Below are 17,750 nucleotides of genomic sequence, written 5' to 3'. Positions count from 1 at the left end.
CCTGACACATACAGCCGTGACCGCCTCCTTCCTTTGCGATGGACACAGATGCCATACCATGCCGAGCCATAGATCTAGTAGCATACAGCAGTGTTTATGGTGGTATGACACAGATAAGTAAGCAAAGCCAAACAATACTATGCTTGAAATTACTCTGTTATGGGGATTAGCATTAGTCACAATACAGATTGATGCGTTTGCTGGTACCTGTGACTAAAAAAAACTTGATTAGTTGATGACCTATTTGTCCGGTCATTTACTCATAGTTATAGCGGCTGTTGGGCCCTCAACTGCCCATCAAGCTTGGAGTAGGCCACCACCAAGATACAGGCCATGAGGGGGTTCAGGGTCCAATGTGCGCCCCTACGACATGGGGAGGACTTCCCTAGCTGGACTTGGGTGATATTTTAGCTCCAGGGTCTGAGGTCCACCCACCTCTTCCAGCAGTGGGACCTGTGCCGGTGAAAGACTCTCAAGGACCACACTTTCTGAGCGATGACTTATCAAATTCTTTGCTTGAGATGCCCGTTGACTTGTATCAATGCAAAAGATGACAAAACTGAGTGCACATGCAAAACAGATATCTTCTGTGATGCTGATCAAGGATTTTGGGACTACTGACATGTACAAGTAGTACAATACTAGAACTCAGATTTTTTTCTTCAAAACACAATTTGTAAGATCTTCAACCACATCATGGCTCAAAGAGGCTGGAATCACATATAAATCGTCCCTGGATTAAAGACATGGAATTTTTCTCTATACTTATAACAAGCAATAGGAACTATGATGTTTTGACGATACTGATGGACATGCACACTGACATGAGGCTACATTATACATACCACCAGAACATTAATATTGGCTCATTTAGCACTTTTCAAGGCCCATGCCAACATAACTGAAAAAGAAAGGCCAGGGCCAATACACATGGTCTGTGGATTTAGACAAGAGGTTACAATTCACACATTTGGGAGTACATGACAGGTTAGGTATGTCTACATGACTGTACATAGAGGCCAGAAGTCTGACTCTGTATATGTAGTCCACAACATGTCTGTTAGTTCCACCTATGATCTACCCCAATATCTTTGATCAACATTGAAGCTCCGGCATGTGTTGCAATTTATACTCACAGTGATCAACATGGTGTCCATCTGCGTAATTTTAGGTGTAATACAGGTCTGACATTTATTCAGACCTGTATTAGACATCTAGCCATTTAGGTTAGTAAGGCACTGTGACAAGGAAGACTTTGACATACCATTTGTAATATGGTGTAGTTCAGCCATGTAACACAAATGTGGATGCTGTGATGGATGTGCGATGTGTGATGGATGTGCCGGCTTATACCTATTGGCTATATGCACAGTACTCTACCCAATGTGTTCAAGAATTCTGGGCCTGTTATCACACAACAGTAGTTGTAAGTGGCCTTTCCTAAGGCTGGGCAACACAATTGATATGATTCACAAAGCCAACAAGGGAACAACACAACACTACACCCACAACAAGTCATGTGTGGCTCACCTCTCTCAAGGCCACCCGCCTACCCTCCCAAAGTAAGACTTGATATACGAACTACTAGCTCTCTCGGTGTGCCCTTCCATTGCCCCTGCTATTCCCAAGGGGCGATCTCAATGATCCAAGTAAATTCCTACCCACTGTGGATTGCACCACCCAAAACAAATATCAAAGTAAGGTATCAACAAATTGATAACTGTCCATTCAATGCTATCTGATTCCAAATTCTCTTTATTCTTCTTTATTCATGTAACAACATCGGGCAGCCAACGCGTTTCGTTCTTATAAAAGAACTTCGTCAGGGCGATTCTTCTGGTGGTGATTAGATAATAATGATGGTGGAGCTCATAGTCAAAAAGGTGAAACAATTACAAATTCCTACTGGTACGTCTTATAATTCACACACCTCTAACGTCCATACCAATTATTGTACCTATAGCTTCTCGGTTATTTCAAATATTTAGACGGTCTCATGATTTCCTCCTAGTAAATGGCTACTGTGCCCGTATCACAGCCTTTCCAAAATGCAACAATGTATCCTCTTTGATGTTCGAAGGAGAAAGCCCGAGCTGGCCATACATGGGAATGACCTCTCCAACAAGGGTCTCCAGCTCTTCATTTCTGAAGGCAAGGGCCCTCGCACCTGTTTGGCCTGGCATGGTTGCTTCCTGAGGTGATACACAGAAGTGGACGGCGAGGAGGTGTTAATAGCAGCAGTGTCTGTAGGCAAGTGAGTGTATTTTCAACCCTCAGAGTACATGTACAGCACATACGCGGACATGAGCATATTTGCACTCACCAATTGGATGACCGCAATCACATTCCCCAACATTAGCCTATGGGAGAGACCACCGTGCTGGTAACTGCCAACCTTGTGGTCCTCGACCTCCAGCAGTGTAAGAATCTATTTGTCCTATGCTTGAGCTCAGGCAACCGCCATATCAGCAGTCAAGTGTGATGTGTTGCAAATTGCATATTAACACTTGCGTAGGTTCTATTTGCCAATTTATAAAGCACCACCACCACAACATATGAATAGTGGAGCCTTGATAATTGACATGCTCCAATCCAATTTTAATGTACAGTACAGGGATATATTTATGCATTTCATTGATATGCACATATCTAAGATGAGATCAGCGACATGTGTGACGCGGTACCCATTTATACATGTCTTTAACGCCTCTCTTTAGTGCTGTTTCTCCACTTTCACATGATGTTGTGCATATCCAAGTTACAGTGCTATGATTGTGACCTTGTGGATGAATGGTCGACAAGTCAGGCTTCACAGTCATGAAGCCACAGGTGTAGTCCTTCTGGATTCTAAACGTGTCCTAACACATGACTTTGCCCTTACAGGCCAGTTATATGTAATGTTGCAAACAGAGAGCACTAATGATGTTCCATAACCTTCTCACATAGATACCCCTGGTGGGGGGGGTGGCATCCTCCACAGTTCTGCCCATTTCCTGACCTAGAGACCATGCAGGAGTGGCACAAAATCCAGAAATACTGATTAAATTGACATACCATTCTGGATCGGACTCCGTTGGAGGCGGACCTCCTACCTGAACTTAACAATCCCCACAATATCACCCCACTTGTTAAAGTAATGTCAGTTTTGCATTTTTTGGCCACAGGGTCATTTCAATTCACTGTTGCCATTTCAGGTGAAATGTCTCCACCGATGTTCAATCTTGTCCTGACACAGGTACTTACAGCAATGTTGAAACACGTGGGCAACGGCATCCAGTTCCCAAGACGTGGGATTTATCCACAGTATAGGCAGCTTTCTTTGGAATTGGTCACATCCCACATGTTATTGGAGGATCACTGACATAATATAGAATGACAAAATATAGACTTACCAAAATATAGTCACCAAAATATAGAATGCCAAAATATCGAATTCCTATCTACAAACAGGTAAGTACAAAAATATCGAATCCAAAATATAGTCTGTAAAAAATATAGTCAGTCAAAATATCGAATTTTTTTAAATGTCTTAAAAGTAATTTAAAATTAATGAAATAATAAATATAATTAACTAAAACATACTTAAAAATACTCAAATAACCTTAAAATTAAGATATAATTAATTTAAGTTATTAATAAAAAATGTACAATATTTTACCGTAGGATAGCAGGAGGGTAACATTTAATATTACCACTCTAGTGAGTGCAACAGTAGGGAAAGCGTTGGATAGCGTAGGGGTAAAAAATACTATTCCCACTCCAGTGAGTGCAACAGTAGGGAAAGCGTTGGATAGCGTAGGGGTAAAAAATACTATTCCCACTCCAGAGTGCAACAGTAGGGAAAGCGTTGGATAGCGTATGGGTAAAAATTACTATTCCCACTCCAGAGAGTGCAACAGTAGGGAAAGCGTTGGATAGCGTAGGGGTAAAAAATACTATTCCCACTCCAGAGAGTGCAACAGTAGGGAAAGCGTTAGATAGCGTAAGGGTAAAAATTACTATTCCCACTCCAGAAAGTGCAACAGTAGGGAAAGCGTTGGATAGCGGGAGGGTAAAAAATACTATTCCCACTCTAGTGAGTGCAACAGTAGGGAAAGCGTTGGATAGCGTAGGGGTAAAAAATACTATTCCCACTCCAGAGAGTTCAACAGTAGGGAAAGCGTAGGATAGCGTAGGGGTAAAAATTACTATTCCCACTCCAGAGAGTGCAGCAGTAGGGAAAGCGTTGGATAGCATAAGGGTAAAAATTACTATTCCCATTCCAGAGAGTGCAACAGTAGGGAAAGCGTTGGATAGCGGGAGGGTAAAAATTACTATTCCAACTCCAGAGCGTGCAACAGTAGGGAAACGTTGGATAGCGTAGGGGTAAAAATTACTATTCCCACTCCAGAGAGTGCAACAGTAGGGAAAGCGTTGGATAGCGTAGGGGTAAAAAATACTATTCCCACTCCAGAGAGTGCAACAATAGGGAAAGCGTTGGATAGCGGGAGTGTGAAAATTACTATTCCCACTCCAGAGAGTGCAACAGTAGGGAAAGCGTTGGATAGCGTAGGGGTAAAAAATACTATTCCCACTCCAGAGAGTGCAACAGTAGGGAAAGCGTTGGATAGCGGGAGGGTGAAAATTACTATTCCCACTCCAGTGAGTTTAACAGTAGGGAAAGTAATGATTTAATATATTATTAAAAATAAATTAAATATCAATACCAATAAAACATTAATAGAAATTAATAACCAATTTAATATTATGTAATAATTAATTAGAAATACAACTACATATTAGTTATTAAAAATTAATAACCTATTCATAATTATTTAACAACTAATTAATTTTCAATAACAAAAACTAATTAATAATAAAAATTAATACCAATTAAAAATTAACAGTAAATTAATTATCAATACACAAGAAGTATTTTTAATATGTAATTAATTACAATTACATTACTTCCCACCCTATTCCCCTATAAACCCATATCCCACTACAGAACACACATTAATACAATTATCATAATTATCAAATATTTAATTAATACAAAATAATTACCAATTAATAAAAATTATTTGCCAATTAATAGAAATTAATTACCAATTAAAAATTAATTAACAATAAATTTAAAATCAATACCAATAAATGAAAAAAAATTATTTACTTAATTACAATTAAATTACTTCCCACCCTATTCCCTTATAAACCCACAACCCGCTACAGAAAATAAATTTAGAAAATTAACATAATTAACAATTAATCAATTAATACAAATGAATTGGCAATTAATACAAATTAATTACCAATTAAAAAATAACAATAAATTCAAAATGAATACCAATAAATAAATACAAATATTTAATTAATTACAATTAAATTACTTCCCACCCTATTCCCCTATAAACCCACAACTCGCTACAAAATTAAATTACGCAAAAATTAAATATCATAAAATTCATTACTTAAAATACATTAAATATACATTACAAAAATTAATATACACTTTTCACACATATACTAACATACAAAACACTTTAAAAAAATGTATATTATAAAACAATCGATATATTTAATGCCTATATTGTATACTTCGATATTTTGACTTCTATATTTTGAAAATCGATATTACTTACCTTAAATTCGATATTTTTAACCACTATATTGTGTCCATTCGATATTTTGTCCATTCTATATTTTTACTTCGATATTATGTCCATTCTATATTTTGGAATCGATATTATGACTGTTTACCGTTATGGGATCAACTGATGGAACCCATATTCCCCTAGTACCACCACATGACCGAGAGCAAGTCTACAGGAACCAGACGCACTACCACGCCAAAGTGCAAGTTGTCTGTTTGGCTGATCTGTACATCTCTGTCTTTGCCCGGTTTCCAGGATGTGCATATGATAGCTTCAGCCTGCGGAACAGTAGCATACCACGGCTGATGTCACAACTCCAACCAGAGACAGCCTGGCTTGTAGGTAAGTGAGTTGTTTGTTAGTTATGTTATGCATAAAGGTGATGTAAAATGATCTGAGTGTGTTATTAAATGCTGCCCTTCTATCTATCTCCCATCTAGGAGACTCAGAATATGCCAACCTGCGATGGTTGTTGGCCCTGCTGAGCACTCCTGCAACGCCAGGTAACATCAGCTTTAATGAGGCCCATGGAATCACAAGGCATCAGTGGAGCTGGCTTTAGGCCTCCTGATAGCCAGATTCTGATGTCTGGACAGGAATGGTGGAGCCCTCCAATACTCACCCGGGAAGGTGTGGCAGATCACCGTGGCCCCATGCATCATCCACAACATTGCCCTGCAACGGGTCATACCTTACATTCCAGGGGATGGAGGGTATGAAAACCCACTGGATCTGTGTCGTGAAATGCCAAGTGAGGATGAAGATAGTGGTGAGGATGAAGGAGCAGATTTGGGTCAGGATGTCATCTGCACCTACTTCTCCTGATGGTAAATATGGTGTGAGATGTACAGCTGACAACAAACTAGGCACTGTTGGGGTGATGTTCTGATCCAGAGATTGTAGCTAGTCTGACCATGTAGTTTTCAGAACAATTTGGTGAAGGTATATGTTTAGGTAGTGGATCTTAATGCAAATGTGTCAGATGTTTTGGTAAGGGAACTTCAGAAGTTGAGCTTGTGAAGTATTTCATATGTGTGTTTTCACAACTAATCTCCATGTAGGTCTGTTTTAGGTCTCTGCGCCATGTTGTATTCATTTGAACATTTCAGAGTTGTGACTTCAATAGGTATGTGTTGCTGTCCTGATGAACGAACTGGACAGGGATTGTTCCTGGGACTGTGTGTCATGGAGTTCGGGAGAAAAAATCTGTTATCAAGACAGCTTGCACTGCTATAGTTTGACAGTAACCTTCATTCGTTTGGACTGATGTCTTGTGGTGCGTTGGTACTAAAGCAAGATGTGTACCATGTGACACTACGAATGTTTGTCTTTGGTCCAAATAATAAAAACCAGCCTTCACAAGGCCTCATTCCTCATGGTCTATGACCTGTATGTAACTGTTGCTGTGTTTCCTCACTAAGGGATAATCGTGCTTGTCACACATGACTGACATTTATTTGTGTAATTCCACCAGATGGAAGCAACACTGGATTGAGAAGTTCCTGTGTTCAAGAACTATGGTACTGACACGTGTCTGTGTACAGGATACATTGCTGGTATTTGTTTTTATATATTTGGGATAACCTAAATGTACATGTCTGATGTTTTCGACCTATTCAGTTTTTTGCCATGGTGTGCAATATTGACAGATTTGTTCCCTCATGTGGTATCAGCCTGCTAGTGCAGAGGTCTAAATTGACCCTGTATTACCGAGTGCTGCAGATGTTGGTATGGTATCAGATATCATGTCAGCCTATGAATGGACAAATGTAATACATGTATTGATTCAAAACATATGTGTGTATGTCCTTATGTGACCTGCTAGTGTATGAAGGTTATACCACTTTCTTTCTGGCAACATATCCATGTTTCCAATAGTCACATATGTTAAACATGAAAAACTGAATATGGTTGTTCTGTCACATAGTACAATGTGTGAATGAATACAAGAGACAATGTGCTTTTTGGTGTATTGAACAACTCATTTACAGGTCAAACAAAAGTGAGTAACATAAACGTGATAGGTGGCAAAAATGAAAGTAAAAAGTGAAGGATACAGTCATGGTGGATGAAAGCATTGAAGTAGAGTCCATAGTTTCTGGAGCTCAAAGTCCAAATTTGCTCCTCACATCAGACTGAGAAAAGTGGGGCGGTATAATCAACATAGTTAATGTGTCAACACTAGTCTGTCTGCCAGTGGTTCTGGTCTTGCCCGCTTCCCTCCTGAAGTCTTACAAGAACGTCCCCTCTTTCTGGGTGAGAGGGGATTGGGAGCTACTGAGGCAAGGGTACTTGAGAGCAAAAAGTCCTCTGTCAGGGCCTCCATTTCTGTGGCTGCAGCGAGGATTGATGGTGCTGAAGTGCTTGGCATACAGGGAGGTGTAGTTGAAATTGGAAAAGCCATGCAGAGAGTGCTGTTGATGTGCCACAGCACCCCTACCAGGTAAGCCACCTTGCTACAGAGGCCAGCCACCTTGGTGCGGACCCCAGCCACCTCAGTGTGGACACCTGCCACATCAGTGTGTAGGTCTACTACCTTGGTGTTAACACCGGCCACCTCAACCCGGATTACAGCAATCTCCTCATGTGTTGACTCTTGCAGCTCCTTCATTTCCCTGACTTCTTTTACAACCTGGGCCAACACATCTTGAGAGCTCGGGTAAATGCCCAGGAATTGTGTAATGGCAGCCTGGCCAGCTGTCTCACCAGTGGACTCTCTGTGGTATCACACATTGCCCCTCTCACGACATCTAGCCTCACTGCTTCATGACCTAGGCCTAGACTGCACACTCTCAGTGGGTCTTGGCTCCTGACTTACTGGGTGGTTGTGGCCGTCTGAGAAGCCAGGACTGCGGGGCAGGAGACGGTACTACCTGTGCTAGGTGCAAAAGTTGTGGGGACAGATGTTATCTGGGAAGTTTCCACCGTGGTGGGAGGTGTGGTCCCAGTGAGCCTAACTGTTGAAAATCTGCCCAGGCTGACCAGATATGCCAGGCCATTCTTCGACGTCCAAATCTTCTGGAGGACGTTCTTCACGCAGGGCTTCTTCCTCTTTCTCAGGGTATTGAAAGGGGCTCTTGTGGCTTGCCTGTGTCTGCTTTGCAGCAGTGCTGGGTTCACTTTTTGATGAAAATATTGGCAGTCAATATGAGATTAGAGGTGTGTACACCGAGGTTGTTTGTGCCAAGTCCATTGTGGGGCTGGAAAGTGAAAAATGTTAGGGGTGTGTTTATTCTGCAATTTCATGTGGACTTCAAATCTGACAATGTATCTGATTTTAATATCTCCTGGGATGTGTGGCTATCTGGAATTTAGAGTTTAGGCATTGCTTCATCATCACTAACCTACACCCACACAGTATCATTTTGATGTGTATCTATCCATTTCAAAGGCCATACATGTTGAAATCTGAGCAACAATGACCTTGGTTTCATGTTTTGGATAGTTATTCCCATTATGGTACTGTGAGCATGGGGTCACCTGGCTTTAGTAGAGACTTGTGAGTCTTTGCATAACTCAATAACTCAGACTAACATCAGTCATAGTTTGTATGAAGAACACCATTCAACTGAAGTTGTACTACGTGTATTTCTGTATACAACTTTCTGTGAATTACAGATTTCATTAGTAGTATTAGTTCGGTCGCAAGATGGCTGCCAGGTGAAACGGGGTGTTAGAATTGGGGGCTCTGGTTGGCACAGGTAGTTACTTGTGACAAGCAGGGACCCTCTCCTCTAGTCAGGACAAGGAGATTACCCTTCAAAATAACCCCTGCTCACCCTCTAGGCAGTGTGGCGCGAGCAGACAAGGCTAACCCCAGAGTATTTTGAGCTAAGCATTTGAGACCCCTTACAGTAACTCAGTGACAACACCACATATGGACACCACACCAGGGTTTTATATGAAAAATAAGCATCTTTATGTAAGGCTTAGCACAAGATCCAAATACGTTTTAAAATGAGGCCACAATACTATTTTAGGAAAAGAGTTCTTTGTTACAAAAAATGCGTAATTCAATAGTCTGTGCGAGTCGGGTCCCTACAGGGATGAAATGCGGCCACAGAGTCAAATGCACGAAGCGGACTCTCGGGTCTGATGCGTTTCGATCACAGAGGGCGAATCGTACACAGTACCTTAGAAATGCGGCCGACGCGGACGAAGCGCTGGCAGGAGTGAAGGCAAACCAGGGACAGTGTCGGCGGCTTTCCGAGGGGAGTCCGGCTCGTTGCAGGCGTCTCAGCGCGAGGCGTCGGCACGGGACTTCGGGGAGCAATGCGGTCGGTCCGGGTCTTCTAGGCGTTCACTGTGCAAGGCGGCGTTCGAGCCGTACCGTCAGTAGCGGGGGCTGCTTTCCAGATGCGGACAGCGTCCACGAGGCGGCCGGTACATGGTGTACGGGCCAGGCCCTGAAGTGCGGGGCGGTCTGTGTGATCCCAGGAGCGCGGTGCGAGGCGGCCGGTACGCTTCGAGCGTACGGGCCGTACTTTGCCTTGCGATTCGCTCCGATCTTGACTTCCAGTGGTGGGGGCGGCGAGGCGAGCAGTGCGGCTCAAAGGGGGAAGGGTGAAGCAGAGTGCGGGCGGCCCTGGCTGGACGGTGCGAGCTACGGCTCAGATCAGAGCAGAGTCACACGTGGCGTGGCGGCGGGCACAGGCTTCACAGCAGACGGGGGGATGAGGCGCACTGAAATCGCGGCTCCAACGGCAAGGAAGATTGGGCAAAGTCCAGCAGCTCATTGGTGAAGGCAGGAGGAGTCCAATAGTCCTGGGACTCCATTCAGGGGGCAAGCTCACCCACAAGCCCTTGGAGATAGTTGAAGCACAAGTTAAATAAAAAGTATCTTTCAGTCTTTTCCTCTCCTTTCACAGCAAGGCAACCACTGCAGGCCAACCCCCCAGGTCAGGGACAGTACTCCTCCTTCAGCTTTCCCAGTTCCTTCTTGTCGGGCATTGGTTCTTCTTGTTTCAAGCAGGATCTAATTTCTTAGGAGCAGGGCTCCAACATTTATACTACAAACCTTTTGTTCTTTCAGGCCAGGGGGCCTTTGCCTAGTTCAGTCAAGGTCTTGAGCACTTTGTGGACATGCTTCTGACTTCTTCTTTCGGGGAGCAGGGGAGAGACATCAGACGCTCCACAGGAGGTGGAGCCAGCATTGTGGTGGCAGAGCACAGCCCTATTCAGAGTCAAGGGGCACTCCTCCCACCCATCTTGGATGTAATCTTCCTATTCACCACCTGGCTGCCCCAGCCTGTCTCCTGGAATTCCCCAGCCCTGTCACACACAGAAACCAGACAACAAACACACATCAGAGCAGAGGCGGGCTGAAATGGTTAGGCAAGCAAATACCAACTTTCTAAAAGTGGTATTTGCAAACACAGGACATTCAAATAAACCTTACTAAAAGATGTATTTTATTATTCTGAGTTCAGGCATACTAAACTCAAATTTCTACCATGTTCCCTGAGTCTGTTAGGATCATAGGATGTAACAATTCCAACAGCCCATTCTGGTCTACGAGAACAGGTAGCCTTACAATAGTGAAAAACAAAAATGGCTGTAATTCACTATTAGGCCATGCCACACACATCAGGGCTTGTCCTACCTTATACTTACAATGCACCCTGCCATTGGGCCTACCATAGGGGTGACTAATATGCAGTTAAGGGAAGGTTTAGGGACTGGCAAATAGGTGCACTGGCCCAGTCAGCATGACAGTTCCAGACTGCATACAGGCTTTGCAATGGCAGACCTTAGACACATTTTACAGGGTTGCTTCTGTGGGTGGCACAACCAGTGCTGCAGGCCCACTAGCAGCATTTGGATTTACAAGCCCTGGGCACTCCTGGTGCACTTTACTGGGGTCTGACAGTAAACCAAATAAGCCAATCATGGAATCCAATCAATGTATACATTTTATACAGGGATCACTAGCACTGTGGCACTGATTGGCAGTGGCATAGTGCTCTGAGCAGCTAACACCAGCAAAAACATATGAGGCACAGTAACAAAAATGGAAGGGAGACCCACGCCAATGGTGCCAGGTCTAACAGGGGGGTTAAGGAGTGTAGCATGCTGTATAGAGTTGAAGAGACAAGGCCTTGTGTGAGCTGTAGTCAATTGGATATCACTTTAGCAACAGCTGAGAAAAGGTAATCTACTTGAGTAGTGTTAGTTCAGTAGCAAGATGGCTGCCAGGTGAGAAGGGGGTTAGGGAGTGTAGCATGCTGTGTGGAGTTGAAGAAACATGCTGTGTGGAGTTGAAGAGACAGGGCCTTGGTGTAGCTGTAGTCAATTTGGATATCACTTTAGCAACAGCTAAGAAAAGGTAAGCTACTTGAGCAGTGTTGTTTCAGTAGCAAGATGGCCGCCAGGTAAAAAGGGGGTTTAGGAGTGTAGCATGCTGTGTGGAGTTGAAGAGACAAGGCCTCATAGTAGTTGTAGTCAATTGAATGTGCCTTTAGCTACTTGAGTAGTGTTAGTTCAGTAGCAAGATGGCTTCTAGGTGAGAAGGGGGGTTATGGAGTGTTGCATGCTGTATGGAGTTGAAGAGACAAGGCCTCGTGGTAGCTGTAGTCATTTGGATATCACTTTAGCACCAGCTGAAAAAAGGTAATCTACTTGAGTAGTGTTAGTTCAGTAGCAAGATGGCTGCCGGGTGAGAAGGGGGGTAGGGAGTGTAGCATGCTGTGTGGAGTTGAAGAAACAAGGCCAAATGGTAGCTGTAGTCAGTTGAATGTGCCTTTGGCAACAAGTGAGAAAAGGAAAGCTACTTGAGTAGTGTTAGTTGAATAGCAAGATGGCTGCCAGGTGAGATGGAAGTTGAGGAGTGTAGCATTTTGCATGGAGTTGAAGAGACAAGGCCTCATAATAGCTGTAGTCAATTGGATATCACTTTAGCAACAGCTGAGAAAAGATAAGCTACTTCAGTTATGTTATTTCAGTAGCAGGATGGCTTCCAGCTGAGAAGGGGGGTTAAGGAATATAACATGCTGTGTGGAGTTGAAGAGACAGGGCCTTGGGGTAGCTGTAGTCAATTTGTATATCACTTTAGCAACAGCTAAGAAAAGGTAAGTTACTTGAGCAGTGTTGTTTCAGTAGCAAGATGGCCGCCAGGTAAAAAGGGGGGTTTAGGAGTGTAGCTTGCTGTGTGGAGTTGAAGAGACAAGGCTCATAGTAGCTGTAGTCAATTGAATGTGCCTTTAGCTACTTGAGTAGTGTTAGTTCAGTAGCAAGATGGCTTCTAGGTGAGAAGGGGGGTTATGGAGTGTTGCATGCTGTATGGAGCAAGGCCTTGTGGTAGCTGTAGTCATTTGGATATCACTTTAGCAACAGCTGAGAAAAGGTAAGTTACTTGAGTTGTATTAGTGCAGTAGCAAGATGGCTACCTGGTGAATAGGGGGGGTTAAGGAGTGTAGCATGTTGTATAGAGTTAAAGATATAAGGCCTCAGGGTAGTTAAAGCCATTTGGATATCACTTTAGCAACAGTTGAGAAAAGGTAAGCTGCTTAAGTAGTGCTAGTTCAGTAGCATGAGGGCTACCATGTGAGTAGGGTGGTTAAGGAGTGTAGCATGTTATATGGAGTTGAAGCTACAATGCCTCATGGTATTTATAGTCAACTGGGACTTGACTTACGTGAAGTGTACCATAGCTGTTGACAGCACAGATTTTTGGCCAAGCACACATTTGCATGTTCCGACATTTCCAGGGTCCTGTTTTTTAATTTAGAGATGCAGCACTTACAAACAGCATTGGACCATGGCATTTCATGATTTATAAGCATGTGGTGTCATATGCACCAATTGTCATTGCCACAAACAGACATCTCAGACACTTTCTATGTGGCATGTTCAGGGAGTAGATGTGAAAGACGATGTTAAAGGCAGAGTTGATGGCAATCAGGACAGTTTTGCCCAGATGCATCAACCATTTTTGGAATCGCAAACGGTGCGATTCCTTAAAATCGGCCGTTTGCGACTCCAAAAATGCTTGTTGATATGCATCATTAGATTTTGTCCAAAATCGCTAATTTTGCGAATTTCTAAAATGCGATTGCATTTAAGGAATCGCAATTTTGCGATTCCTTAAATGCAATGCATCATTGTTTAAAAATTTGCGAATTTCAAAATAGCAAGTGCAAATTACCACGAGTTTGAACCTCGTGGTAATTTGCAAAAATGTTTAATAATGCACAAAAATGCATTTTTTAAACTGTTAAGTTACAGACACACATGTCCTTAGGACATGTGTGTTTAGGACATGTGTGTATGTAACTTATAGCTAAAAGTGCATTTCATGGGTGCAGGGGGGGGTCATTTGGACCCCCCTCTCCACCCTTGAAATGCTTTGGTGAATTGCGATTTTGAAATTGCGAATTCGCAATTCCCATTCATTCCTATGGGCATTTCAGCCCATAGGAATGAATGGGAATTGCGAATTCGCATTTTCCAAATCGCATTTTCTTTGCGATTCGGTAAAAATTGCGATTTTTACCGAATTGCAAAAAAAATGCGAAAATAATGATGCATACCATTTTGCGAATCCTAATTTGCGATTCGGTAATTTTCGCAAATTAGGATTCGCAAAAAAGAAGTTTGATGCATCTGGGCATTTATGTTGTAGCATTTCTTGTAGTATAGCTTACCAGAGTCCATTCCTCCCTGCATTTTTTCCAAGCCTTGTGTTTAGGATGGACAATACCTTCTCCTCCCAGTGAATGAGTTGTAATGGCATGCTGGGAGGACCACCGCCAGTCCTCCTGGTGGTGGCTGATGCACTTGCCATGCACCTTCTTCCTGAGGTTGTTCCACCTCTTCCTAATGTCGTTCTGTGTGCTCTGTTCACTATCCTCTCTCACATTTCCACTCTCATATGGTAAGGAGTATGCTGGACTTGGGCTCCAAAATGTTGGGGCTCTACTCTAATGATTTCATCCACCATGACTCTTAACGCGCCTTCAGTGAACGCAGGTTTCTTATGTGCCATGGTGAGAAAAATAAATGGGTGAGGACTTCAACTGAGATATAAAAACAGAGGATGATAAGATAGGTTAAAAAATAAAAGATAAATGTGGGGTGGTGAAAAATGAAATATGAACATTTCACCCAACAATATATGCGTTGTCAAAGGTGTTGTACTCGGTGTATATGTGCCTGATCTGATTAGAATGTCAAAAGATGCTCGTCAGGTTTGGGGTGTGTTTTGTAGTGTGATTTGCAGGTGTATCTACTTGTCACAGCACTTCCAGTGTGTGGTATTTAAATCCATCCAATGGACAGTGTTGTGTTTTTGTTATTCTCGTACCTCGGCAATTGATTGCCTTTAAGGATTCGTTGTTGGCTGTGAACCGCCGTGAGACTACCGGTGCCACTTTGTACTAGTATACTTGACGATCGGATTGCTATCCTGGCGGCATCTGTAAGCTCACTGCCAATAATTCAGACCACCGTGAGACCGCCGCAGGACCACTGACAGAATCCCCATGCTTGTGGTGTATGCTTCATGCTGCCCAACTCATAATATGTCAGTCTGGCATGCGCTGGTGCAGCTGCAGCGTGGAGTGGACGGACGCGGTTCTCTGGTGGTCGGACCACCAAACTAATAATCAGTCCCTCTGTATTCATGGGTCTCCAAATTCCTGTTCATACTCCAACATATCCCCTTTAGCTTCATCCAATATAGTTCTCTTCTTTACAAGAGTAGATTTACCAATTCTTATATCTAATTTACAGTCTAATTGTATCAGATCACGGTGCTCCGAAAATGGATTTCGCATATTTAGTGTTGATCTTACATGAACATAATAAAGAGGTTAGTGGCGAAATATAGTAGAGCACGTTTCACTTTGAGCCACTGCGGTTGAGAAGGGTTCTCAGAAAGAAACCAAAGAGAACCATGTCTGACAGGAAAGTCAGTTCAGAAAGTCACAAAGTCAGCAAGGCTAATTCCATCCAAGGGCCATATTACATATATGCCACAATTTCCCTATTTGCACCACGGTGCACCTATAAATAGGTGCCACGTGCGCACACAGCAAAAGTGCGCCCCTAGGGCAGCCGCAAACTCTTGCTGCCCTGGGTGCAGGCCATTCAAGAAAGGCAGAGCAGCTGCTTCATAGCTGCCCCATGTTTCAATGTGTATGTGGCAACCTGCATGCACTTTTTAAGAGGGGAGAGAGTTCCCCTTGTAGGCGGGTGTAGTGAATAGTTGAACCCACCTGCAGGGAGATGTCTGAGGGGTCCATCAGACACATTTCCCCCCATCCAGTGGGCAGCCATCATGGGGCGCACTGATAGTATGCCACATTATTGTGGTGCACTTTTAGTGTGCCTTCTGACAGCTTCTATGTCTTTGCACCTGCATACATATGATGCCGAGGCAAAGTGATTCCCTCATTTGCACGGGGCCGTACTCCAGGGCAAATGAGGAATGCCCTCTTGAGCTAGCGCTGGTGCTACATATGCCGCAGGGACCTCGCAAGCGTATGCGACCCCTTCTGTAATACCAAGGTGCCCTGGGGGCACACAAACTGGGAACACATGCCCATAGCGCCCCCGGGTGCACTTTTTGTAATATGGCCCCAGAGTCTTTAAAGAAAAGTGATTACTGAGCTAACTGGGAATTCATGCGGGAGGAAGGAATTCAGAAATCATCAGTCAGTTCTTAGATTTCTGCAGATCTGTTCTTGCTATCCATTGTGAAAAACACAATTCAGAAATACGCTGTAACACGGTAAGTTTAATTTCATACATCATTTCTTTAAAAAGGCACGCATTAGGATCCTCACATAATATGATCGCTCAGCATCTAATGCTTTATATTAAGTAATGTCTAAAAGTTAAATGGCACATTTCAAGGCTTTTGTCATCATTCTTATTGTGCTCTTGGTTGCTTCCTCTCCCTTGCACCTTTATTTGTAATCTCCGAAACAACGTCTTCAATTATTATATTTTGTTTTCTTTCAGAATGGAAGCAAGAAGTTCTAAGAATAAATCAGGAGAAAGATATCGCAGAAGATGACAATAACAGAGCAAAGCTAGAGCTGGCCTGCTCCAAACCAGAATTTGAGGATCTAAACTTTGAGGACATCAAAGATAAAATGTGGATTAAAAACTTTCTAATAGAAAAGATTCTTATGATTGATCCGAATATCTGTAAAAAAGCTTATTCTGGTAGCCGTGCTAAGCACAAAGATGGATGCTCTGCAGTACACAGGAAAGACCAAACACACACAAATGAGTCTTACTGCTGTCCTGACTTGACATTTGGTTGTTATTCGCCTTCCTTTGGAAGAGGACCAGAACATACGTGTGATTCTTTTAAAAAAGCTTTATTTTCAGAAGATAATGTTGTTAACACAAGAGACTATAAGAACAAAACAATAAGAAGTCCTACTTTAATGAAACAGCTGTTTGGAGTCCCTAACAATACCCCTAGTTCTTCCAGAGGCAACAGTTTGAAGCCTCTTTGTGCTACCTGTGACCGTAATGTTAATTATCACATCAATAACAGTAAAAGCAGCAAAAGTGCTATTATAAAGAATCAACACACCTCCTGTGAAAGGAGGTTTGCGAACTCTAATAGGCACAATCTGAAACATACCACAAGTGCAGACCGTGACTGATTCTTCTTAAAATCGAATTGAAGCACTACTGTAATCAAAACACAGATTAGACATTTTATTGCTGATTGTACATATTTTAATCATTTCATTTTCAATTATTAAAAATAATTGTTGAAATATGTTAGGCCTTTTATCATGCCTAATTACTGTAATTTCAGGAAGTTGAATTGTAAAATATATGCCACATAAATTACAACGGATCATGTTTGGGAGCAGTTTATTTCCAAGTCGTAGTTGATTTTATAAAATAATTTATTTTAGTAATGCCTCCAATAATGATGCTGTCTCAAGGTGTGCATTTTGGAACTAAATAAATAGCTTCTGTTTAACTCAAACTTTACTATTGTATCCTTAGAAGTTCCTTGTAAAGAGGAAAACTTACCGGTACTAGAGGGCAACGGTTTCCTCTTCGCATAGGCACAGAAAAAAACTGGACCTGGTAAAGAAAATGAAGCTAGATTAGTGAAAGGGGAAATAGGAAATGACGAGATTGTTA

The 17,750-nt window shown here is 42.6% G+C and overlaps 1 protein-coding gene across 1 annotated transcript in view; it reads left to right on the top strand.

Moving 5' to 3' along the window:
* The window catches only part of LOC147707523 (lebercilin-like), a 1,017,522-nt gene extending 1,000,268 nt beyond the window's left edge, over nucleotides 1–17,254 (top strand). Inside the window, exon 12 of the mRNA XM_086925225.1 lies at nucleotides 16,596–17,254. Within this exon, the coding sequence (XP_086781351.1) occupies nucleotides 16,596–17,254 (659 nt within the window). The remainder of the gene's footprint in view (nucleotides 1–16,595) is intronic.
* The last annotated feature ends 496 nt before the right edge of the window (nucleotides 17,255–17,750 follow it).

The sequence above is a fragment of the Lissotriton vulgaris genome, chromosome 6 (assembly GCF_964263255.1).
Source record: "Lissotriton vulgaris chromosome 6, aLisVul1.2, whole genome shotgun sequence".
Taxonomy (NCBI): Eukaryota; Metazoa; Chordata; class Amphibia; order Caudata; family Salamandridae; genus Lissotriton; species Lissotriton vulgaris.
This window is presented reverse-complemented; position numbering and strand designations above follow the sequence as displayed.